The sequence below is a fragment of the Cryptomeria japonica genome, chromosome 9 (genome assembly GCF_030272615.1).
Source record: "Cryptomeria japonica chromosome 9, Sugi_1.0, whole genome shotgun sequence".
Lineage (NCBI taxonomy): Eukaryota > Viridiplantae > Streptophyta > Pinopsida > Cupressales > Cupressaceae > Cryptomeria > Cryptomeria japonica.
The window spans coordinates 705,866,131-705,893,140 of NC_081413.1; the positions used below are offsets into that span (position 1 = coordinate 705,866,131).

The 27,010-nt window shown below is 31.0% G+C and overlaps 2 protein-coding genes across 2 annotated transcripts in view; both read right to left on the reverse strand.

Annotated features, from left to right (window-relative positions):
- The window catches only part of LOC131073867 (aldehyde dehydrogenase family 2 member C4), a 33,092-nt gene extending 18,916 nt beyond the window's left edge, over positions 1 to 14,176 (reverse strand). Inside the window, exons 1-3 of the mRNA XM_059211902.1 lie at positions 14,115 to 14,176; positions 13,875 to 13,938; positions 11,191 to 11,328 (exon numbers count right to left, since the gene is read on the reverse strand). Of these exons, the coding sequence (XP_059067885.1) occupies positions 11,191 to 11,328; positions 13,875 to 13,938; positions 14,115 to 14,176 (264 nt within the window). The remainder of the gene's footprint in view (positions 1 to 11,190; positions 11,329 to 13,874; positions 13,939 to 14,114) is intronic.
- Positions 14,177 to 17,419: 3,243 nt separating this feature from the next.
- On the reverse strand, positions 17,420 to 21,593 carry LOC131073914 (aldehyde dehydrogenase 1). The gene is made up of 10 exons (XM_058010422.2): positions 21,318 to 21,593; positions 20,718 to 20,860; positions 20,481 to 20,634; positions 19,921 to 20,150; positions 19,686 to 19,775; positions 18,967 to 19,140; positions 18,722 to 18,859; positions 18,199 to 18,336; positions 18,051 to 18,112; positions 17,420 to 17,857 (listed from the first exon to the last, which is right to left on the reverse strand). Exons 1-10 carry the CDS (start codon positions 21,454 to 21,456, stop codon positions 17,584 to 17,586), a joined length of 1,542 nt encoding a protein of 513 aa, XP_057866405.2. The 5' UTR covers positions 21,457 to 21,593; the 3' UTR covers positions 17,420 to 17,583.
- Positions 21,594 to 27,010: the final 5,417 nt, after the last annotated feature.

The window sequence follows — 27,010 nt, forward strand, 5'->3', positions numbered from 1 at the left end:
AGCTGAAGAATGCTAATAGGAGCATGTTGATTACTGAAATTTGACTAAGTCTAAAATTTTATATGATCCTCTTAAAACTAGAATCTACATTATAAGTCCTATAGAGCTGAAACCACTCTCAAACATCCTCTTAAATGTTATATTTCATGTATATATTCTCCTTTGAGGGTGGATATAAATTGTGCCTAGATTGGAAAATCTACACACTCACAAAATCTTCACTTTGGACAATGCAAAACATTTGGCGCAAGCCAAATTTGGCGCTCGCCAAATGCAAAAATTGACTTTTCACATTTGGTGAGCGCCAAATGTGAAAATTCAAAATTTTGCATTTGGTGAGCGCCATATTTGGCACTCACCAAATGGTTGGATTGGAAACCACCAACCCTTTGGGTTGGATTGTACTTGGGCATCCAACCCAAAGAGTTGGACGACCATTTCAGGCTCGAGACATGTTTTTATCAAAAGATTAAAAAATTTCACATATTTTTGATCGTGCTCTCCATCAGGTTTCCACGTGCTTCAATGAAACTAAAAAAAACACCATAGAAACCTCAATCTCTCTCTTAGCTATCCAATCATGTAATTTTTTTTGCATTTTGATTTCATTAAGGCTTTCATCTATAATTTCTTTTGTTAATGTGTCCATTTTTTGTCAAAAACCAACATGCACTATTTTGGGTATAATTTTTTACACGTTCATCAGATTTTGAAGAAACTTATATTTTTAGAAACTAGACTCCATTCTACACAATATCAAAAAAATAAATTGATTTTTGATTAGTTATCAAATATTTTAGTGGGGAGCACGCTCAAATTTCTGTTTTTCAGGATGTGTCCACTTCGAAAATTAGTAAAAAATCATATACTCATTAAAAAATTAGATGAAAAATCTGGCATAAACTACAAGGTGTTAGATAATTTCTCACTGAAGCGATTTTAAAAATTAAAAAAAAAAGTTAACATTTTAGGGGGGCCACAACAAAGGCTATGTTATGTTTTTTGCATAAAAACAGGACCACTTTTTGTGGCCCCCCTTTTTGAAGCCCTTAATCTCCACCATTTTAAAAAAAAATTAGTAGTTTAGAAAGTAGACTCGAAGCACTCTGACTCTTGTTCTTGTTGCATTTTCAAATTTGGAGTGTAACTATCTTCAATTTGTCGTTGAAGTTCAAGCTTTGCTGATTTTAGAAAAAAGTGGCATCTTAAGACCCCCTTTTGGTACCACAACTTGGTGCACATTCCCCCAAAAGCAACATCAATTAAATTATAGATTGTGAAAATTTGATATCACTAACAAATACAATCTCTACTAAAAAGTAGAAAAAAATAAAATCTATATAATGTTTTTTAAAATGACTAAAATAAATCTTGCATGTGACAATGTGCATATGCTCCAAGTTCTTGGAAATGAATCTACACCTTTGCACTATTCAATAATTTGAGATCCTTTAGTGAACACAACTTTATACAATATTTAGGAAAGTAATGGACTTATTCGATACCACTTTTGATAGGGGTGAAGTGTAATTTTAATGATTGTTAAAACATTGAAGATAGTAGTTTTTAAGTATAGAGTATAGAGAGATGGAACATCTTGTGCACAAATCTATCTGCATAATCTACTATGTTTGTACCATGATCGACACAATAACATAAAGTAGATAAATAAAAATAAATATCCCCAAAAAATATTTTTTTGTCCTAAAGTCATAAATTGACAATATAAATTAAAATAATCTCATTCAATATTTGTAAAGAAAATAAGGATAAAATAATTTCAACGTCAAAGAATATTTTAGTTGAGAATGAAATTAATATAACATTAGAAATTTTTTGGTGAATATTTCTGCAATTAAGCAATTGTTAGGTTGAGCACAATGTTAGGTCCCTTGTCAAAGCAAGCCAACATGTAGGGCCTACACAATTAAAAGGTATGGATAAGGGAGGATGACAGGTGTATGGCCAGCCCAAAACATGTTATGGAGCTCCATCTATGGAGAAATTGGTTGGATAAAAATACATGGGCATCCATCAAGCATATAAAGGATAGTGGAATTTCACTAAAAACTTGAGAGCATTGAAAAAGGGTGGAATATTTTTGTCAAATGAGATTAGAGATGAGAATGCATAGAGAGAAGAGTAGAGAGGGAGCACATGTCATAATCCTCCTTTACCATTTTCAATTGCTACTACTATTGTTATTTCTATTATATCATTTTGAGGTTATGTTAGAAATGAATTTATTGAATATGATTATAATAATGAACACACACATAGAAAAATAATTTAAATAGAAATTATTAAATTCCTCAATTTCAAATAAGCACATGTCGTAGGAGAAATTGGAAGCTTCTAGAGGGAATCTTCATCCTCCATTTCTTGCATGTAACTCCTCCATTTAGTGATCAATCAATTTTGCATGAGGATAATTTAGGAAAAAGAATCTCATTTTCAATTAATTCTCTTGATAGTGGAATTGAGGGATCTTTTCTATATAATGTATGCAAGTTTTCAAAAGGAGGGGGTTGATTCATTTCTTGGAAGAAATTTCTCATGTTTCATGTTGATAGAAATAGGATTTCTTTTGTAATCATGTTTTATTGGTAGAATTGTTAAAGTTTGTTTGAAGAAAATTCACCAAGTTGCAAGGAAGGATCTAGGAAGGACAATGAGAAGATTGGAGGGGATTCAACATCAAGCTTTGACAACCAGGTTCTCTTCTCTCGCTTTCCGTTAATTACATATGGAAGAAAATTGTATTATTAAAAAAAAAAAAACAGTTTCTATCATTTCTTTTAGATCTTCAAGTATATAAATTTTTTTAGATTGTTTAAAAACAAAGTAAATTCCTTCTTCTTAGTTAGGATAATTATTGATAAAAGCACCTTTCACATAATGCATGTAAAAGCTATTTTTATTTTTTATTTATTTGATTTTCTTAGAAAAAAAGAAAAAAAGAAGGAAAAGAAAGAAAGAAATCAGATTTTTTTTATGTTTTTGCTTTCTAAATTCTTTTTTTATGAGTGCAAAAAGAAAAGAAGAAGAGAAAAAAAAAAAATTATCGTATTTAATTTATTTTTCTTTTGAGGATAAATTCATCTTTCTATGATTTATTGAATAATGTCTGCATATGAATTATTGAAAAATTTCTTGAATATGAATTTGGTTTCTTCTTCTGAGAAATTAAGAATGTAAATTTTATTCTCTGTGATTTTATGATGATCACTTATCTATCTTGTTCTTTAATAGATTATTCTGTGAATTAAACTAATCTCTCTCTGGATGTGTTTTTGAACATTGAGTGCAAATTTTTATTTCTTTAGCTAAATCTTAGAATCAAACCTCTTTGAATATAAGTTGATCTTCTTTACATGAAGTTTATTTAATGTTTTCTTGTGAGCAACAAAAATTTTTTTTTTTTAAAAAAATTCATGCCTCTCTCTCTTTGAATGTAGATTCGATCATTGTGTATATTTGTCTTATTTCCTTGTGAATGTATATTGCCCTTATGAGAGAAAATTTATCAGGAAAATTACAATTATGTCGAATGTGTGACAACTAATTCCCTGCAAACCCCCTTTTGTAAAATCTTATTCATGAAATACATATAATTTCATCTCAATAAATATAAATATAACTTTGTGATTCTCTTTGTAATCTCTACCCTCTGTTTTTCAAGCATTATGTGCAAATTTCTTTTCTGTGAAATTCTATTCCTCTGAATTTTTTTTTCTTTTCCCCGTGAATTTCTCTTGTGAAATCCCCTCCTGAGAAATTATAAAAAAAATAAATATTTTTATCTCTGGAGAAAACGGCCGATTTTCTCTGTATCTGTATCTGTTCATCTATCTGTAGGAAACAAAACTCTAAATCCTTGTTCAATTTATATTTCTACATCTTGTAATATAAGTATAGCACAAATCATTTATAATTTTTTTATTTGTTTTGTGGTTGTAAATTTTATATATATATATATATATATATATTATTATTAAGCATTATAAAAAAAGGGCATGTTAATGCCATGTTGTTACATGCCAAAAAAAAAAAGAAAAAACCTTGTTGTTTCCGTTACTAAAGCTCTTTATTTATGAAGATGAAAGATTCTTTATTGAAAACATTCTTTATTTGTTTTAAAAAAAAAAGCCTTTTTCATGGGAAGTGGGTGGGGAAGCCCGCGGGCCCACTCCCACTCTCCTTCCTCCTTTTTAGCCACCCTGTCATTAAAGTAAAGAACTTGTTTTCTTTTAAGATTTGTTTGACATGCAGGAATTCAATTGGCATTTACTTATATTTTGAAATATTTTAATCATTATGAAATTTGATTTCTATAAAAAGATTTAAAATAATCAATAAAATAAATGATTAAGTGGTACCATAAGTTAATTCAAAATAAAATAATAATAATAAACTTAATTAGTAAATACATGAAATATAATCTGGATTAGATGATTTATTTATAATTTAAATAGAGTTTGTTTATAAATTTCATTGATTAAGTTATAATTTGGCTTTAGTAACCTTAAGAAAATTATAATATGAAATTTATTTGACTATTTATATAGTTGATATTGTTAACAAATTAACATACTTGTTTATACTTTCAATTAAAATTTTATAATTTGGAGTTATCGATAAACAATATTTTCAATTTATTTTCGAACTACCTATTAATTAATAATTTGAAAATTTGCTTGCTGACCAAATTATTGTCGGTAAACTTTTACTTGGTTACAACCCACTCGTAATTTGGAATCATTCGGTTATATTAGTTTTATTGGGGTGGGGTTGTAGCTGACATTTCAAATTCAATATGAATTATATATATATATATATATATATATATATATATATATATATATATATATATATATATATATATATATATATATATATATATATATATATATATATCACTATGATCGTCAATCTAAATTTGATATGGTCATGCTTAGATGCATAGTCTTCGACCAATTGACTACTTCAAGCATCATGCAAGTTACATAATTGATGTATCATACAAATTCCAAGAAGCTAGATATAAAGGTCATTCTCAAATTTGGATAGTAGTCTCTTAGTAGTAGTAGATTGAAATTTTTAAATAACCAAGTCATTTAAATTAGTCAAATCTAATAGTAGTGAAATTTATCTCCTAACTCTAAGGAAACATAAGATTAGTAAAAGGAAGAGCTATGTTTAAGGAAGAGGCAAATTTCTTAGTTGAACTTCATAGTAAAAATCTATTTTGTTAGAATATTAATAATAATTGGGTAGTGGAAAAACTCTATTTGAAAACCAAAAGTTTTATCAATCTAGAGTCATTTAACTATGTTTTCGACTTATCTCTTGAACCTCAAATCGAATGCTCAACTTCTATTGTAAGTTTAATAGAACTTAGCTTCGAAGATTAAATGAGTTATGATTGTTATTAGGGAATCCTTACCTTAATATGTGCTTGAGAAACCTATTCCATGATCGCTTAGTAGATTATACAACTATTTTAATTGAGATAACCTATGAGAAAATCTTAACTCTCTTCTAAGAGTTTGTGATTAATAAGTTATTATTTGTAGAAAATGTCCAAGGGATAAATGGATTCAAGTGGATCTCCTTATAATATTGCATTAATTCAAGAACCACTAGAAGAAGATTTCATTTATTAATTGGGATTATTTAGAAACCATAATCATATTGGTTAATTAAAAAGTAGATTGTTGGGATCATCTAAAAGTCATGTTCATATTGGTTAAATGAAAATGAATTGGTTGGAAGTAGAAAGGAGTTTTATTCATAACGATTGATTGAAGGTATATTTATTTGAAATATTTAGGAGTCTTATTCACATTGGTTAATAAGCAGTTGGTTGATTTAGGATTATTCATATTGGATTCTCTTATTTTCAACATTGGTAATAAAAATAGTGTGGATATCAAGGTTATTATTAAAATCTTTCCATCAAACATGTTAGTAATAATGTCATTTCCAAAGTATTCTTATTTGATGATTTCAATTTCTTCAAACAATTATTAGGACTCATATTTTAAGCAAGGATTATCATTTGTAGAAAATGCTTAAGGAATTAATTTTTATGTTACCCTAATTGGAATAATTAGTTGATTTAGCGATGATGTAGTTATTATTAAGCTTATCATTAAATAGTTCTTTTTCTTCCTTCAACAAATAAGTGATAAGTTCATTTCCAAAGTTTCGTTGTTTAATCATTTTCCTTAAGCAATCTAATACCTTTAAAATATTAAGAGTTGTACTCAAGAGTAATGGATGTTCTAAAACAATTTTATATTACAAGTGAATTCAGGTTCTTTTCATAAGTTATCTTTTACAAAGTATTAAGCGATTTGTACTTCATACATTAATCTAGCCTTAAAGTTTTAATCATGGTTTCTTTTCAAGAAAATGCTATTCCAAATAGTTGATTTGTTTATGCTCCTTTCAATTACTAAGTTCAAGCATGAAATAGTTCATTTCCATTGTTATTGCTTCTCTTGATATTCACAAATTCAAAATTAATTTTGAGTTAGACAACTAAACAAGAGGAGTTGGAAACAATAAACCTTAGCAGCGTTCGGTATCTACGGTGCCTCTGGGTCACACTTACGGGTAATGTCGTCGTGTTGAACTACTGCACCTAACGCCTAATAAAGCTGCATCAACGACGTCTGTGGCATCATCCCTATAAATCGTTGGGGAGTAATAAGGGACACTTGGAAGTTAAAATCCAAGGGGTGGGTGATCCCCCTTGGATTGATAAACTAATAAGATAATCTTTAAATGAATTTACATCCGCTAGATAAACTTTAGTAAACCCTGTTAGGGTTGTTTGAGTGAGATGCTCTTAAAACTTGGCTAAATCTTGAAGGTTGTTTGACGATTTGATAATTGGATCAAGGGTGACATTTATGATAGGTATTAGGACCTAGTTGTTTTAGGCCACAAGCAATAGGCCACCTTGAGTCTTTGCTTAAAGCTACCATCGTGGGTAGAAACCACAGAGAAACTGTCTGGGACATTGACCCTAGAAAGGGTTGCATACCCACCAAATAGTTTACATTAAACCATAGTTAGAAACCAGAACTACATACTTTACACCTTGATCCCATGCCGAAACGGGTATGTAGGTAGTCTAGGGATGAAGTTGTCCCTTGTACTCAGGCATTCGGGGATGGGGATTAGGTTTTTGTGAGTAGTTTTTTTTCTCGAAGCTCCTTGGTCTTTTAATCAAATGGTGCAAATATTAATTGAAAGGTTAAAATTAATTCAATGCATACTCAGAAGGAATCTCGTATGGATTTTCTTGACATCTTGAGGCTTTAGGCCAAATTCCGAGGCAGAACTCAAGCTTGTTTATGTAATTACTTTTATACTCCTAATGACGAAGACCTCAGTGCACTCCTATTAGGGGAGTGTAGTCTTTAGAGAGTGGTTGAGGACTCGGATGGTCCCGATGAGTCTAAAGTCTCTAGCTAGAGCATATCCTATTCTTATGAATAGATGCCTACCTCGTTTGGGTAGATGCCTATCCTAGATTGGATAGATGAAACCTCTTGTACCGTATGGTTAGATGCCTAACCCGTATGGTTAGATGCCTAGTCCCATATGGATAAATGCCTAACCTGTATGGTTAGATGCCCATCCTGGTTGGATGGATGCCTACCTCGTTTGGATAGATGTACCTGAGTATGTGATTGAATAAAATAAATAAATGAGAATAAGTAAGAATAAGAAATCAATATTTTTATATATTAAAAAAAAAAATCAATTGAGTTTTTGGATTAAGTTAAGTGGGTAATTACAGCACAACATAGTGCATGGAGTGGATGAGAGGTGAGTTTTTAATTTCCTTAACATAAATGAATGCAAAATGTGAAAGTATGAAGATACACAAACTTTGTTTTGATAAAATACCTCAAAGAAATGTGTACTTCTCATGGAATATCATCATTTTATCAAATGTGTATGATGGACATTTTGATAAAGTGCTATTGCTAATTGGAGAAATATAATGCCTCAATTTAAAGCCAAATTCGATGATCTTTGCAAGTTCTCTTTCAATATGTGCCAACTTGGCCATTCTTTTTGTAGGAAAGGAAGTTTATGAAATCAATATTAGAAGTGAATTTCAAGAAGACTTTTCTTTTGGTTGGTAATGCTCTATTGACATGTAGGTCAAGTGTGTAAGCATCCAAGATAATCCTACAAGAGATGTAGTCTCATGGAATGCTATTGTATTAGGAAATATTATTCATGGATGTGCTAACAAATCCCTAGATATTTTTCAATATATATGTCACAGGTCTTTGTTGGCATTTCATTTGCTTATCATTTTCATGTGGCTTAGTGGATGATGGCCATTATTATAAAATTTCAATCATATAGAAATAATTCTCTACTACTATTGTGATTTGATAACAGAATGTCACAAAACATCCACACCTTTACCCCTACCACATCTTTACCCCTACCAAGGTTCTTGGCATCTTAATTTTTGGTGTGAATAAAAGTAACAAAACATCCACACCCAAGGATTTAGATGTAGACCATGTTTTCTCACTAGGGATACCATTTGCAGGAGGAGTCAATGCACTTGTGAAAAACATTGCTGAAACTGGCGACAAAATGACCAAGCACTACCCTTGTGCAAAGCAAATTTCTTCATGGAAACTTTGAATCCACAAATGGAATGGAGATGCACTTGCTGAGGGGCATATACTTCTTCATCCAACCAATGCACATAGACACCTCCAAGTAGACATTCATCTTACATAATCGGAGTTGAGAGAGAAACAGAGACCAAAATGGAGGGAAACCATCAACACCCATATGCTACGTACGAAGCCCATACTCAAAAAGAGACTTCTATACAAAAACATAATGCAACAAGAATCCCAATACTGGCGGTATACAAAATTGCAAAAACTGTGGAGAAAAGATGAAAGATCCAGCCCCATATGTTTTTAATTTTATTCTTATGTATCCTCTGTATTTTCCAATTTTGTATTTCGTTTACTTATCTATTTTTAGATATTTCCATCAATTTATTTTCTTTAACCATTTCAATTAACTAAAATTAATTTGAATGTATGTAGTGAAACTAAATCTCAAAAGAACAAAGTTTTCCTTTTCACAAAGTCTTATTTTTATATTGAAATTTGTTTATCATATAATATAAAATGTCATATAATCTCATACATGTATAGTATCCTCAAATTGGATCGATATAGTTCATCATAATGATATCTTGGTACAATGAACACAATATATCTATATCAACATAACTGATCCTTATAGTATTAAACTTTAGAATTTTAAAGATTAGTAAACCTCTCTTATAAAGAAAATATGGTACGGTACTCATTAGATAGCCAATTTCCTATATGTGGGTCTTAATTAAGTGGTAGTAAGAATTAATAATTTTTAAGCAAGGAAGCACACATTCTTATTAGTTGCACCTAGGAGAAGTATATTTCAACTTTTAAGTAAGCTTAATAAAAGTTGTGCAATAATATTACACTAGAATAAGGATCAATACCATAATTAACTTTGATCAAGAAATCTTATAATAAAGATACAAGATATTTTAACAATATAAATATATCACTATTTAGAAGCATCTTACTACATAGTGGAATTTTATTTAAGTGAATTGATAACAATGCGAAAAGTCATGGAAAATAACATTGAAACTAGATGTAAGGTGGTTCCGAGAGCCATGGTGACTCATGAAGAGGAGTATGTAAGGTTGTTCTTAGAGCCACGGTGACTCATGAAGAGGAGTAATAACAAACTTGACTTGTAGATAATTTTGAAGGCCATGAGGTCCAAACTCTCTTCCAATTCCACTCATCTTGTACCCTCCAAATGGGGAATCACTATCAACTCCAAGATAAGTATTAATCCACATAGTTCCTGCATGGAGAGATCTTGCAACTCTATTGGCTACATTAATATTTTGAGTCAAAACTCCAGCTGCAAGACCATAGATTGTCTTGTTTCCTCTCTCTATTACTTCTTCTAGAGTTATACAAAAACACATTGTAAAGGTTAAAATAAATCTCAAGTGGTATCATTATTGTAAAAGCAATAATTATAAAGGTTGAATCTTTCCTTGTTAATTTTACATAAGTTTAATATATGCTAGATGATAATTTTGTATAAAATCTTAATGTTATAAATATATTAAAGAAATATTAAAATAATCTATTTATAAACATCCTTACTTGAACTTCAAAATAGACATGATTGGTCCAAATATTTCTTCTTTGGCAATCCTCATATCATCCTGCATTAAATTATAGTAAAAATGTGCTGAATAATTGACCAATGCATGCAAAGTAGCTAATATTGCATTAAAATATTAGAATTACCTCAACATCAATAAAAATTGTAAGTTAATGTAAAATCCATTTTCATCCAAGGAATGACCACCAATCAATAATTTGGCTCCATCTATCTTACCATATTGAATGTATTTCAATATTTTATCAAACTGAATTTTATTAATTTGCACAATAAAAATTAAATAACAATTTGTCACTTCTAATAAGTATAAAATAAATAAACATTATAGGAACTCTATATATGATCAATTACTTTGTAATTTTATAAAGAAAATAATGAAAAAATATTCTTATATAACATAACAAGATAATTGTATCTGAATATAGATGAATTAAATATATAAAATGAATCAATTTAATCAATTTTAACTATCATACATAATTAAATATTTTTAAAAAATCATTGAAAAAATAAATAAATTGCATTAATATGAAATACAATCTTCAATATAAAATGTATTATTAGAAGAGAAAGAAAACGATTAGAGAGTTAGAGACATATTGATACTAAAGAATATTATAGTAAATATTTTATAATTTTACATCTAGTATCCTTAATGGTTGTCTTAATCATAGTTTTACAAGGTTGTTTAATACTTAGATTATAAATAATTATGCACACTTAAAAGAAAAAGAGAATCAAATAATGTGATACCTTAACTACTAAAGAATATTATAGTAAATATTTTATAATTTAATACCTAGTATTCTTAATGATTGTCTTAATCACATTTTTACAAGGTTGTTTAATAGGCTCTAAGTACTTTCTTTCAATTTAGATTATAAATAATTATTCATAATTTAAAAAAAATAGAATCAAATAATGGGATACCTGAGGACCATGTTGTACTCCTCCCTTAAGTGGGTCACCCACTACAATCTTCTTTGCTCTTTCAGCTATCTTCTTCACAAATTTATCATAAACACCTTCTTGAACAAATACTCGTGAACCTGCTACACATATTTGTCCCTATAACATAATCCAAAAGATGTCATTTATTTCGAGTATCTATCTATCTATCTATCTATCTATCTATTTATCTATCTATCTATCTATCTATCTATCTATATTGTCGTAAATTGTAACTCCTTACAATTTCACACTCCTTTTTAGGCCCTTGCTTTAGTATGCCTTCTCCTTTTCAATTTCAAACTTATTTGGGTTCTATCCTATTTTAAATTTCAAGGTGCTTTATTCAACACTTAAATATTGTCAATCTAATTTAAATTCCAGATCCAATACTAGGGCATTAATATATAACTTCCCACAAAAGGGGGGCTTATTTTGTCAATACACTATCAATTAGCTCTAGTGCTCAACACTTTTTCAACAAAATTTTGGGGGATTAACATGTTGACCTTAACATTGTAGAATCTAGTCTCAAAATTTGGACATGACTATTGGAAGTTGGCCAGAATGCAAGAATACCTTGAGAACCCTATATAAGACATCCTTCCTAATTCATTTGATGACCTTCATCCTTACATAAGTTATCATTCTAGTTCAACAACAGATTTGAGTACAAGGTGTTGGCACCTTCAAATTTGGGAGAAATTTGAAGTGCCTATGATGGAAAATGAGTTGCAACACTCAAAGGTACACATGTAAAGTTTGCCCAAGTAGCTTACTTTGGAGAGCTACATTTTGAAGCCAATTGAATGTTATGAGAAATGGCTCTGGGAATGTGTTCACCTACTATCATTAAGTGTATATGCTCACTTGCAGCCTCCGATGGTCGGAGTAGATACATTTTTGAAGCACCTAATTTTAGGGGTCAACACAAATCTGCATTGTGCACATTTTCAAAATTTTCCAAGTGGTTGACTTTCGAGGCTTGCATTTCACATGATGTTGATTGTTATGATAAAATGATCATTGCCTTGTATTTCCAGCATATTAGTGTACACCTCTGTCTATTTTGAGAACCTGGGGACCTCATTTGACATGTTTGCCAGGTCAAAACCATTTGTAGTTCACAGTGTTTAATTGTTTGCACAATGAAATGTCTTTTAGAGGGCTCACTTTGAGTATTTGAATCTTGCATCCAGATGATTGTTATAGAAAGACAATATTTTTTTGTGATTCTCCATATTTTAATGAGCTCATGTGTTAGTTTTCATACCCCTAGCACTTCGTTTGATGTCTTTTCCAGGTCAAAACCAAATGCAAATTGTTTAGTTTTACCGACAAATTAGTGTTAGAACTATTAAAGTAACCCTGCATTTTGTTTTTTATTTTGCAACCCAATGGCACGCATGTCAAACCAATTGGTTGCCTAAATTCTTTGTAGTTCAATGATCTCATGTGCAAGTTTTTAGGTCTTATTGACATCGTATTCCAATGCAGTATAAGATAGTCAACTTTGAGGATTAAAATCTCACACTCCAGGCATTATCACAAGAATCTATTTTATAGCACGTGATTTCCAGCGTATCAGTTTGCATGCCTACCAGTGGCCATGGTCTCATGTTGTCTTTTGATCAGTTTTGAAGGCGTTTTCCAGAGGCTCCAAGCTCCTTTTGGTCACTTTGCAAAATGGTCAAGAATCTAAACTTTAGTGATTATATTCTTTATATTTTTTTATCCAAATGCATATTGAAGTGGTTTTAGGTTAGTCCCATGGCCCAGTTGTTTGCAAACGATTTTTTTTTAGGTCAGGCCCAAAAGGGACTTGACCTGTTTCATGGCATTGCATTTGTATTCTCCAGATTGGTATTAATATTTTATTATTTAAATCATCTTTATGATTTAAATAATAATATACATGTGTGAGGGTTGAAGACATAAAGGAATTTCAAAGTTAAATAAGTCATGTTTATGACTTACATATGTTTATTTGGGTCACCCAGATTTAATATATTTTTTATTTAAAAAAAAAAAAAACACTAGCGTATAGAGCTAAAATCTTGTCTAAATCAATTTCATAATGATTTTAAAAGTGTAAACCAGATATGTGGTATATTAGGTATGGCAACTCTATCAGACATCAGAAATGACTCTTCTAAGAAAGATTTTCATTTCTGATACCTAGATAGACAAAAGTACATTCGCTAGACCCATTATCTTTCAAGTGAATTTAGCATTTCAAGTTGAACTGTGCTCAAGTGCTCGGTGAAAGAATTTCTCAAATCTCAGTGAGCCCCGAGCTAGATAAATATAATGTGAAAGCAAAACGCATGGGAGGTTTCTCCTCGGCAGCTCGGTGAAATGAAGTTTGAACCTCCACAAGCTCCAAGTGAATGATGATTGTGCCTTAAGTTTGTTTGCACAGAAAGAGGGTTAGGGTTTTTAAACTGCCTCGAAGAGATCTCATATCATGGAAGCAATGACTGCAGGATTTGCACAAATAGATCCGTTGAAAGGCTCGCAAATAGACGCAGTTGGAAGGTTCAATGCCAAATCTCAACGGTTACCATTGTTCTTCATGCCTGTGCGTGTCAAAATAAAGCCTTGGAGCAGCGTATCGAAATCCACCAAAGCAAAAGAAATTAGCAGATGAAAGATCCAAAACTCACAACTTTTCTGGTGACCTGCTCGCCCACGCCCAATTCGTGCCAGAATGCTCTTGCTGTGCCACGCCTGCAGAATACGCACAAAAGAATTTGATGAAAAAGCTTTAGAATCTTTCAAGCAAATGCATTTGGCAGGTGTAAGGCCCAATATCACATCAATTATCAGAAATTTGATGAAAAATCTTTAGAATCTTTCAAGCAAATGCATCTGGCAGGTGTAAGGCCGAATTCCACAGCAATTACCAGCAATTTGATGAAAGCTTTGGAAAGGGCGATAAAAGGCAAAGGCCAGTTGAATTCGCCATATATTTGCTTGGCATGAAATCCCTATGCTCGGTTTAGGCACAAAGGCGATGAGAGCAACAGAGATATTTGTTCATTTGGAAGCAAGGTAAAGTTAAAAGAGGAATGCCCTAAAACATTTTACCCCTGAATAAACTTTAGATGTACTCTCTGTTTTGGTCATTACCAAGGTAAGATGTGAAAATTATTTTTGCCAGAGAGTACAAATTGAAAAGGCAGAGATACTGTGATTAAAAAAAAATTCAAGCTATTGTGAATTTGTAAAGGTGTAAAATAAATTGCTTCTACCCAGTTTTTGAACAAAATGAAATTGCAGGGAGGAAAAACTGGGTAAATACTTTTACCACATGGCTAATGAAAATAGTGAGCAAATTATATGGCAGAGATTTTACAGTAAATATTAAGTGAGTGAAATTGTGGATTAAAGAGAACAAAAGTGAACTATTTTCACTCAGGAGTAAATGAGAGGTAAATATATTCTACAGGATGTGAAATGTCATGATGAGTGGGCATTTTATTTTGAAATGGAATATTGCAGCAAGAAGTCTTACTATAAAATTGATATGATCTCATGATTTTTATGTTGAAGTAAAGTGCATACCTATTTTTATCATTAGAGTATGTTTCCCGGAAGCAGGATATAGGAAAATAAATGGGATATTTTAGTTGTGATACCAAGGAATGATGATTTGAGTCATATAATTTTGGTTACAACTAAAAATTAAAAGGCAAATGCAGTTAAAAAAGGCAAACCAAAGGGGCAAAATGAAGACAGAAGAAAAGGAAGATAAAGAAAATGTCATTTTCAGAGGTTGGAGAGGATAAATGTCATCAGTAGATCAGATCTGGAGCTTTTCTTTTCCTCATCATTCTTCTCTTCTCATTTTTAGAGGTTCCACTTTCAATTTTTCTCATGTAATTGTTTGTACAGGTTAGTTTTAGACTGGCTTTTTTTTTTTCTAATTTCAGAATGTTGTAATTAGTTTTATGATAATGGCCAGCAAGCTAGTTTATAGTTCAAAATTAAAGCATGCTATAAATGTCTCCTGAAATGTATGTTGCTTCTTTTAAATCATGGATATCAAGGATATATATGATTTTCACTCTGCATTTGCTGTAGTGAGTTTTCAATTATTTACATTTGTTCAAGGAGGAGATTAAATTTGTTCTCAATTGAGTGCTGGAGAAGTTTCTAATACAGTTCAAGATTAATAAAGTATGTTTTCAGCATGTACAAGAGAGATCTCATTGTTGTAATGCAACAATGGCTTAAAGATCACCGGTTTTGTGTTTATGTCATTGTCATAAATGGTTAGATCACTTTGACTCTGTGAAAGGATAAGAGACTGGCTAGCTTAGTTTTCTTATACAAGTCTTGGAAGGACCCAAATTTCAAAATATGATAAATCTTTCTTTCAATCCTTTCTTGTTTTATAAGTTAATCTTTATTATTATGTTCTCTATGCAAGTTTCTAAAAATGCTCAATAACTAAGCTAGTACTGAGTGATTTTTTATGTTTCTTGACATGCCTTTATGAAAACATAATCTGTTATGCAATACTCTTTGAGTCCGTGATAAAAGGTCTATCGGCCTAGGTCCTACAAAGCCCCGAAGTCTAGGGGAAGCATATGTTTCTTGTTAATTGGCCAAGTCTGGTGTTAAATCTAACCATAAAGCCAATAATTGGCCAAGTTTGGTGTTAAAGCTAATCATAAAGCCTGGCTAGTTTTTAGGTTTTAACATGTTGTTGATTTGGGAACCAACACAAGGAGCATCAAGCTACAACAACTGTCTTCAAGTATGTCTTAGTGATGGATTTTGAAATGATTTATCATGTTATTGCATCAACACTTGGATGACTTATCTAAAGAGCAATGCACCATCAATCAAAGGTATAATCATTTTATTTCAACATTTCCATCCATCATTTCTTTCAAATTTAGCCTTTTCCCTACAAAGGGTAAGTTCTCTTCTAATCAATCATTGTTGTAGTGGAGGTTGACACCTACTCGAGGTTTGGCTTAGGCAAGCCCCTAGATAGCACAATCATTTTCCTCCTCTTTTGCGCATTTATAGGTTTAGAAACAGGTTGAGGCAAATTCTAAAGGCACAAGAGCACAGTGTAGAAAAAGATTGAGGTTCCAAAAAAAACTCATAAACTTGGATTATGTCAACTAATGCCAGTGTCCTTCCAGTTTAGCTTGAAATTTAGAGGGAAGACAATTTAAAGGTTTTTAAGATCAAATTTAACATTCATTTTCAGTTGAACACTTTTCAAGACTATGGTGCTTAGCCTAGATAGTGGCACCTAGCTCCAGCTATTCTAAGCCCCAATTTCATATACAAGTTCTTCTCTATACCTTATTTCTAGTTTTCTACATCTTAGTTGACTTTATGTTATGTAGCTTGTTGTTTATGCTAATTTTGGTCAATTTATAAGCATTCGACCTAGTTCTTTGCATTTTCATATCTAAATAATTATCCAAATATCAATCAATCAAAAGAGAACATCAATACATGTGCCCAACTCTCCTAAGAGATTGAAGTATGACTTGATTGGTTGTTCTCCAATAAAATTGATGAGATTGGGTTTGGTTCCTAGTTTGCATGTCTAGGCTAGCGAACCCCATTCCCCCACATTTTGCTATCTATTTGGCTATTGTGGAGGTGGAAAGACCAAAGTAGGGACTTGACAAAGGCAAGATCCCAAATAACCTCCAATTTTTTATATTTTTTATTAACCACATGGAGGTTTGCAAATGTTTTCTTTCTTGCAGATTCATTTATGTTTTTCATTTAAAGTGGTTTAAATCATGTTTTTAATTTAATCTTTTTGTATCTTTGTTGTAGAATTTGCTAGTATTTTTTGTTTGTAGGTCTTGCAAGTTACTTGAATCATAGAGTTGGGTCTTAGACGAAATTCTTAGATGTTAATCAAAACCTTTATATCCTTTGTATTTTCTAATTTTGTATTCAAAAAAAATTATTTATTTATCTTTACATATTTTCATCAATTTATTTTCTTTAATCATTTCAATTAACTAAAATTAATTTGAGTGCATGTAACCATAAAATTCTCTCAAAAGAGCACAATTTTCCTTTTGAGAAAGTCATATTTTTACATTAAATTGTGTTTATAATATAATACAAAATGTCATGTCATCTCATCTATATATATCCTCAAATTGGATCAATATATAGTTCATCATAATATTATCTTAATACAATAGACACAATATATGTATATCACCATAAGTGATCCTTATAATATAAAACTTTTGAATCATATTACTACATAGTAGAATTTTATTTTAGTGAATTGATAACCATGGAAAAAGTCATGAAAATAACCTAACATAGAAATTAGATGTAAGGTGGTTCTCAGAGCCATGGAGAGCCATGGTGACTTCAGAGCCATGGAGACTCATGAAGAGGAGTAATAACTGACTTGACTTGTAGATAATTTTGAAGGCCGTGAGGTCCATACTCTCTTCCAAATCCACTCAATTTGTATCCTCCAAATGGGGAATCATTATCAACTACAAGATAAGTATTAATCCACATAGTTCCCGCACGGAGAGATCTTGCAACTCTATTAGCTACATTAATATTTTGAGTCAAAACTCCAGCTGCAAGACCATAGATTGCCTTGTTTCCTCTTTCTATTACTTCTTCTATAGTTCTGCAAAAACACATTGTAAAGGTTAAAATAAATGTCAAGTGGTCTCATTATTGTAAAATGAATAATTATAATGGATGAATATTTCCTTGTTAATATAAGTTTAACATATGCTAGATTATAATTTTGTATAACATGTCAATTCTATAAATATATTAAAGAAATATCAAAACAACCTATTTATAAACATCCTTACTTGAACTTGAAAATAGACATGACTGGGCCAAATATTTCTTCTTTGGCAATCCTCATATTATCCTGCATTAAATTATAGTAAAAGAGTGTTGAATAATTGACTAGATGCATGTAAAGTAACTAATGCTACATTAAAATATTAGAATTACCTCAACATCAATAAAAATTGTAGGCTGGATGTAAAATCCCTTTTCACTGAAGGAATGACCACCAATTAATAAATTGGCCCCATCTATCTTACCATATTGAATGTATTTCAATATTTTATCAAACTGAATTTTATTAATCTGCACAGTAAAAATCAAGTAATATTTTTACTTCTAATATGTATAAAATAAATAAATACTATATGAACTCTATATATGATCAATTGCTTTGTAATTATAAAGATAATTATGAAAAAATATTTCTTATATAAAATAACAAAATAGTTGTATTTGGATATAGACAAAATAATATATAAATTGCATCAATTTAACCAAATTTTACTATCATACATAAGTAAATATTAAGAAAATCATAAATTTACAAAATAAATAAATTGCATTAATATGAAATACATTCTTCAATCACATTTTTAAAAGGTTGTTTAATAGATTTTAAGTACTTTCTTTCAACTTAGATTATAAATAAATTTACATATTTATAAAAAAAATAAAAATAATGAGATACCTGAGGGCCATGTTGTACTCCTCCCTTAAGTGGGTCACCTACTACAATCTTCTTTGCTCTTTCTGCTATTTTCTTCACAAATTTATCATAAACACCTTCTTGAACAAATACTCGTGACCCAGCTATGCATATTTGTCCCTATAACATAATCCAAAAGGTTTTAATTTATTTTTCCTAAAAAAACATATTGATAGATACTTATATGATATAGTTATTAATGTAAATGAGTAAGCATTGAAACGTACCATGCATGTGAATATGGCTGCATTTGCAATTTCTACAGCTTCATCAATATTAAAATCATCCATGATAATTAAAGGTGATTTCCCACCAAGCTCTAATGTCACAGCCTTCAAATTACTCTTGGCTGCAGCTTCCATTATCAATCTCCCCACTTGAGTTGACCCTGTAAATGCAACCTAACCAATATGCATGCAATATCAGTTTTAGAATTAAACAAATATGAAATATAAATTCAATTTTTAACTACATTATTTTACATATTTATAAGTAAATTAAAAAATTGAATAAAAAATTAATAAATAAAAATATTATGGGAAGTTTCAAATCATACTAAATGATCTATCATCAGGATGAAAGAAATAGTTAGAGAGCAAAAGCGTTGATGATGGAAAGTATCACAATCAGAAGTGAAAAAAAACTAACATGGATGATGTAGCATGATCTGAAACATTGATGATTGATGATGGGTCATGTAGTATGATCCAAAAAATGATGATGAGAAGTATCACAAGCAGAAGTGAAAAAAATTATGATGGATCATGTAGTATGATCCGAAAGGTTGATGATGAAAAGTATCACAACCAATATGAATCATGTAGTATGATCCAGAGCGTTCACAATAAAAAGTATCACACAATTTGAATTAGAAGTGAAAAAAAATCAACATTATGAAATGTGAAAATTACATGAATCTAATCAATTTAATATTTTATACTCATACCTTATCAATATCCATATGACTGCTTATGGCAGCACCAGTTATTGCTCCAAAACCAGGAAGCACATTAAGAACACCAGGAGGTATTCCAGCCTATATTATTCACAAACCAATTATTATATGATCTTCATTTTTCTCTAAATTGTTAAATTAAAGGCTTCCAAATCAATCTAAACCTGCAACTTAACTAATGAAACATAAAATTTATCTGCAGTATAAGAAGTTATATATTATATACCTCTACAGATAAATGAGCACAGTAGAGTGCAGTTAAAGGAGTCAACTCTGCAGGCTTGACTACTAGTGTGCATCCACAGGTGAGAGCAGGAGCAATCTTAGTGAAAAACATAAATAGTGGAAAGTTCCAGGATATAATCTGACCACACACTCCAATGGGTTCATGCAATGTATATCCTTGATATGGCCCATTCATCTTTAATGTCATCCCATGGATTTTATCAGCATACCCTGCAAAAATCAAACATCAAACAAGACAACCATTTTTTTAAAATCATAGAAAGAAAGATTAAAGCTTTTGTATTAGATCACAGGTCTGATTCAACCAGCACAAACATTTGTTTATCAGATAAATGTTTATAGTTTTTTATTACATAAAATAGGAAACAAGAGTCTTAACTGTATTATGAAACAAGTTTACTAATAAAAGCAAAAGACTGAGTAAGACACGAGTCTTAACTGTATTACAAAACAAGTCCACAGTTAAAAAGAGTAAGACACAACTGCAACCAAACTGCAAAGCACAAACCAACATAACTACAACCAAAATGCGTATCTTACCTGCATAGTATTGGAGAACACTGACCGATTTTGGCACGTCAAATGCTTTAACAAGATCCAGAGGTTTTCCTCCATCCCATGATTCCAATAGTGCAAGTTTCTCTGAGTGTTGTTGAACCAAATCTGCATACTTATTCAGTATGCGGCCCCTCTCCTGAACATTTATTGGGTATGATTTATTACTTAAAAAATTAAGTAAAAAAATCAGTTTCCCTAATGATGAGTGAGAGAACTCACAGAACCAGGCATGCGAGGCCATGGGCCATGATCAAAGGCTGCCCTGGCTGCTTTGACAGACAAATCAACATCTTCTTTGGTGGCTTCTGATACACTTGTTATAACTTCCTCTGTTCTTGGATCAAATGTCTCAAATGTTTTTCCTTCACATAAATTCATTACAAGACATCAATGGACGTTAAAAAGCTCATAACTGATCTACCCACCTAAGATAATATATATTTTTTCAATTTGACGTTTTAGATTGACGTTTTAAATCATATTTGTTGGTTCTCTTTCTGATGATAGATCAGTGAATCCAAAAACAATCTTAATATTAAGAAAACCAACAAAATATAACCATAAAAAATCACAATAAATTCAGAAACAATCTCAGTATTAGGATGACCAACTAAACATACAAAGGTAATAACCTTCCCTAAAAGGAAGAATTTTAGGCCTGCAAGTTTTAAAAAAATGGCTGCCATACTAAGTGCAAGATCACTAGAACCAAAGGCTTGCTAGGTGAACCAAAATTTCTGTCATGAACTACTTCCATGTTCTAATATTCAAGGTTAAAAAAATTGTATGCATACAAAAGTAAGTAGAATAGTATATTACCTAAAACTGAATCCACAAACTCTCCATTGATGAAGAGCTTTGTGTATTTCACTGTAACTGGAGCTTTGATGGGTCCTCCATCCTCCATCACTAGCTTCCAAGCCCATGTTTCTGAATCATCAGATTTAGGGGATTCCATGAGCTACTTTAGTTATTTCCTTCTCTATACAAACCCAAATCTTTAGTGGGCTTAGGTTTTAGCTAAGCATATCATCTGACATCAACTATTATGCAAAACAAAACATATAGAACGCCCCACATCAACATCACAGGCCAGAAAACCCAAATATTCCACAGCTAAGAGGTGAAAACGCCCACTTCATATTTCAAATATCTTATTAGCACGTTCAAATGATTTCCAGTTTTATATTCTCCATTTTTAACTGCACATCACCTAGAGGCAATAAAACTAAAGTTTGCTACATATTCCCTGACAAATACTATTGTCCTGCTCATTCAAAAACATTTCTCCTGCGGTTGAATGTCACATCCCTTGTTAGAATAGAAAAGATATCTTTATCCCTCAATTTAAGGCAAGGTAACATCCACTGAAATTGTACCAAAAACACTGTATTTTAAGACCTCCACAAGTCATAACAACTATAGTATTGCAAGATCTGGAGACTAAAAAGAGTGAGTTGAATTTATTATCTTTTTTCATCCATCCTCATCTTTACTTTTGTTCTTTGCTTCTTTTCTTCATATCACTTTCTTTTTAGGTAGGGGAGAGGACATGATACTCACACTCTAATTTTGTTCATATCAAGCTCCTAAATCTATTTACTACAAGATAACTTATAATTAGACTTTTAATAATCGAAATTAATTTAAGTTATATTTGATTAAAATTGTGTAGTTATCCATGTCTAAATGGACACCTAATAAAATTGTAAAAACTTTTATAAGATATCATTCACATTCACACCAATCTAAATCATGTAAATAATAATGAGAACTTGTCTTTTTAAGATGCCTTCAATATTTTCTTTTGATATAAATCCATACAACCACATTTCAATTTAAATTTAAACATTCAAATAAAGTATTACAAATCATTTAGTAATGCTTTTAGACAATATTTAGACCTAATAAATAACATTTATAAGGTAATTGTGTGAGTGACTAGAGTCTTAAAAGAATGCATATAGACACATTAATTCTCTCATGAGTGGATTGAGAAGCTAAATAAATGTTCAGGTTACTACTACTTTTCAAATTAAATCTCATTAGATTATAAATACATGTATTGGACTCTTATTACACACATTAAATAATAATTGGAGAAACAATAATTAAAACAAAAGAGTATTAATCTCGCACACAATAAATGTTGGGTATATGAAGCTCAACATTCACATGGCTGTTTGTCTTCCCCAGAAGACTCTTCATTTCATATTTGATATGTTTATATAAATGATTGTGTGCAGCCCATACATGATGTACTGTGTAATTGGATATTGGTTAATAAGAATCCTCCTTGCGTTTCTGGTGGACGTAGCCACTTAGTGGTGAACCACGTTAATCTTGTGTCTTCAGTTCTTTTTTGTGTCTATTATTATTTCTGTTGTTTTCTGTTCATTATTATGTGTTTTCTCTGCTCGTTTTTAAACTAACAATTGGTATCAGAGCTTAGGTAAAGTGATTGAGCAGAGATGGAAAGGTAGATAGATAAAGGATTGAAAATTCTCGAGAAGATGCAAAAGTTCAAAATTAGAGAAATTAGTTGCTGGTATTGTGGCAAGCGAGGCCACATAAAAAGAAATTGTTGGTTTCTCGAGAAGGCTAAAAGGTAGCCAAAAGATGAAGACACTAATTCAGTCATCAAAGATTTTCTTGCAAATTTAGACTCGGTGGAGAGTAAAATTGTGCAAGCAAAAGTTAAAACAAAATGCCATGTTCATTGGTGGGATGGCTGGAAAAAGGAAGAGACTTCGGCTGAAGAAGAAGAGGGTTTGAAGTATTCATTGTTTGAAGATTTTCTTGATTCAACTGAAAAAAAGGATGCTGAAGAGGAGGACGTTGAAGCGAGTGAGGATGAAGTTGAGGAAGTTGAGACCAAGACTCGAGAGGATTATGAAAAAGAAAAATTTATGAGGTTGAAGGAAGAGAATCTCCTACTCACCGACAAACTGATTGTAAACTAATTTGTATGGACCAGAAGTTGATGGTTTTGTGTTGCATCATGAATATTGGAAAAGATAACTTTGAGAAAGAATGCGATTTTTATGAAGAGATCGTATTTCAGCAAGAGGAAAGTGATGGGAAGCTCCTAACAGAGGACTCTTTCCTCACAAAAATGTATGCCTTGTTGATAGGAAAGCCTTTCTTTGGTGGAAAGAATCCACAAGAGGATTCGGGGTACCTGGAGATTGAATATCCCAGGAGCGCAGGGATTATAGAGCTCACGGAGGTGGGAGAGATCCTCTAGCTCAAGGCTGTGCAAGATCCAGAAGACTTCGGAAAGACTGAAGATGAGGTCTTTGAGGAAAATGAATTTCAAAAAGAACAAAAGAGTGATGATTTATTGCTCTAGATTGCAGTAGTGGAGGCAGAGTGGAATGCATTGATTGCAGGTACTGCACAAGTTTCTGCACAAAATACAACAAATTCATTCAGTGAGGCAATCGTGAGAATTGGGAATGATGTTTGTAGGCTATTCACACCTGTACGAGAGTTTTATATTCGGGTATTAAAATCTGATAATGGTGATCTAGATATTCTATTATAGGGGGAGCACAAGAGCAAGAGACTTTGATGGAGGAGCGTATTATGCATCAATAGATAGTAGTGTTCCTGATTATGGATTACTAGATGAAGTAGTTAGAAAATATGTTTTTAACTCTGATCTGACTTGGAGAAGATTAATTCACACTATTCGTGAACAGAGTTTGGTGATATTAAAATCTTCTCAAGAGCTGGTTGTAGTATGACCCTTGGAATGGAGATGCAGGGAATGTTACAGGTTGTGCCGGTTGGACTTCACAGGGGAGATTGTTGGGTATATGAAGCCCAACAGTCACATGGCTGTTTGTCTTCCCCAAAAGACTCTTCATTTCATATTTGATATGTTTATATAAATGGTTGTGTGCAACCCATACATGATGTACTATATAATTGGATATTGGTTAATAAGAATCCTCCCTACGTTTCTGGTGGACGTAGCCACTTAGTGGTGAACCACGTTAATTTTGTGTCTTGAGTTCTTTTTTGTGTCTATTATTATTTCTGTTGTTTTCTGTTCATTATTATGTGTTTTCTCTGCTCGTTTTTAAACTAACAATAAAAACATCTCTAGTGAGAATGAAATCTATTTCCATAGTAAGAATCTCATAAATCATATTATAAATATGATTCCCAAATTGATATAAGAATAACATAGGTAATAAATATGCATTCCAATAAACTTATAATTAATTTGAAATGACAATATAACAACATAACAATCTATTTATATGTTAGCATCTAACATCATCCATCTAAATCTAATATATCATGATATCATATAGAAATAATAAACTTGAAAACATCTAAATTATCATAATTGATTATCATATAATATAAATCATGTAATTCATGCATATAAAGTATCCTCAAATTGGATCAATATAGTTCATTATAATAATACCTTGATATAATGAACACAATCTAGAAATATCTATAGACTGATTCTTATGATATTAAACTCTGGATTTCTAATGATTATGAAATCTTTTAAAATAAAGACATGGGATGGGTGGGTCATAATTAAGTAATAATTTTTAATCAAGGAAGCACACACATTCTTATTAGTTGTCTAGAAATAAAATATGTGCAATAAAATATTACACTAATAAAAATAAATACTATTATTAACTTTGATCAAGAAATATAACATAAAGGATAAAGAGATATTTTAACATACTAAATATATCATTATTTACAAGCATATTATTACACGATGAAATTTTATTTTAGTGACATGATAACCATGCACAAGTTATGAAATAACATAACATGGAAACTAGATACAAAGGTGGATCTTATAGTCATGATGGCTCATCAAACTAGATACAAAGGTGATTCTTAGAGCCATGGTACAAAGGTGGATCTTACAGTCATGGTGGCTCATCAAACTAGATACAAAGGTGATTCTTAGAGCCATGGTGATTCATGAAGAGGAAAAATAATAGACTTGACTTGTAGATAATTTTAAGTCCATAGACTCCATACTCTCTTTCAAGTTCACTCATCTTGTACCCTCCAAATGGGGAATCAGATTCAATTACAAGTTAACTATTAATCCACATAGTTCCTCCATGAAGAGATCTTGCAACTCTATTGGCTACATCAATATTTTTACTCAAAACTCTAGGGACAAGACCATAGATGAAAAAATATAATGGGCTAATATTTACTTTACAATTACATAAGTTTAACATATATATTAGAAAATGATTTTTCATAGAATGATAGAAATATATTGAAGAAATACCAAATTAATACCAAAATAGCCTATTTATAAAACATCCTTACTTGAACTTCAGAATAGACATGACTGGCCCAAATATTTCATCTCGGGCAATCTTCATATCATCTGCACATTTAATTATAATAAAAGTAAATGAGTTTTGAATAATCAACATATTGCATGTCAATTAACTAATGCTAAACTAAAATTTTAGATTTACCTCAACATTAGTAAAAATTGTGGGTTCAATGTAAAATCCCTTTTCACCCAAGGAATGACCACCAACTAATAAATTGGTTCCATCTGTCTTACCATATTGAATGTATTTCAATATTTTATCAAATTGAGTTTTGTTAATCAGCAATGAAAATAAAATAATATTTTGTCACTTTTAATAGATATAAAATGAATAAACACTATATAAACTCTATGGATGAACAGTTGCTGGTTGTCTTAATTACATTTTTAATAAGAATTTTTTAGTAGGGTGGTGATTACTTTATTTACCTAAGGGTCACAAGTAAAGATTGATACAATATGTGAAACACCTGTATCGTTTTTTATTAGATAAAATGATAAATGAATATCAAACTTACAATACAAAATAAATTCACAAGTAAAGACTGATACAATATGTGAAAGTATGTCAGGTTTTTTATTAGATAAAATGACAAATGAACATCAAACTCTATTATTAAAATAAATTCATAAATAAAGACACATACAATATGTGAAGCATGCCTAGACAGATAGAATATGTGAAATGTGTGTATAGTTTACGATTATTCTGGACTGAAGAAAATCTGAAAATGTGAAGTTTGACGATCATGAATAAACCAAAGAATTTTCCAAACAGTTGGTATGTTATTTTATGTGATAGGGAATAAAAAATTCTGAGATCTGAAGGCATTATGATTAAATATGCATGATCAATACTTTTTATTATTGATTACTCTTTCCTGGTCCACAGGTTGTTTGGGCCTCTTAACTTATTAAAATCTTTTATTCATTTGTTTATTCAATGGAAGAAAAGAATGGGCGTTTAAATAAATGTGTGGAGAATTTGAAAGTTCATCCTGGAAAAGATTGTTTTAGTGGTGAAAAATTTAATTAGTTAAATTATATAATATTTTCATTAATATATCTATAATTCTTCGTACAAATAAACACAATCTTTTATCGAGCTCTTAGAAATGATTTTATACCTTTACATTTTTCAATAGTTTGACTTCCTTTAGTGAGGAAC

Bases quoted from the DNA above. Each gene is read 5' to 3' on its own strand.
- LOC131073914 (XM_058010422.2), bottom strand. From the start codon at position 21,456: ATGGAATCCCCTAAATCTGATGATTCAGAAACATGGGCTTGGAAGCTA. The intron at 20,151-20,480 runs GTAAGATACGCA...TGATTTTTGCAG, and splicing joins TGTTCTCCAATACTATGCAG to GGTATGCTGATAAAATCCAT. The intron at 19,776-19,920 runs GTATATAATATA...TGAATAATATAG, and splicing joins GTGCTCATTTATCTGTAGAG to GCTGGAATACCTCCTGGTGT.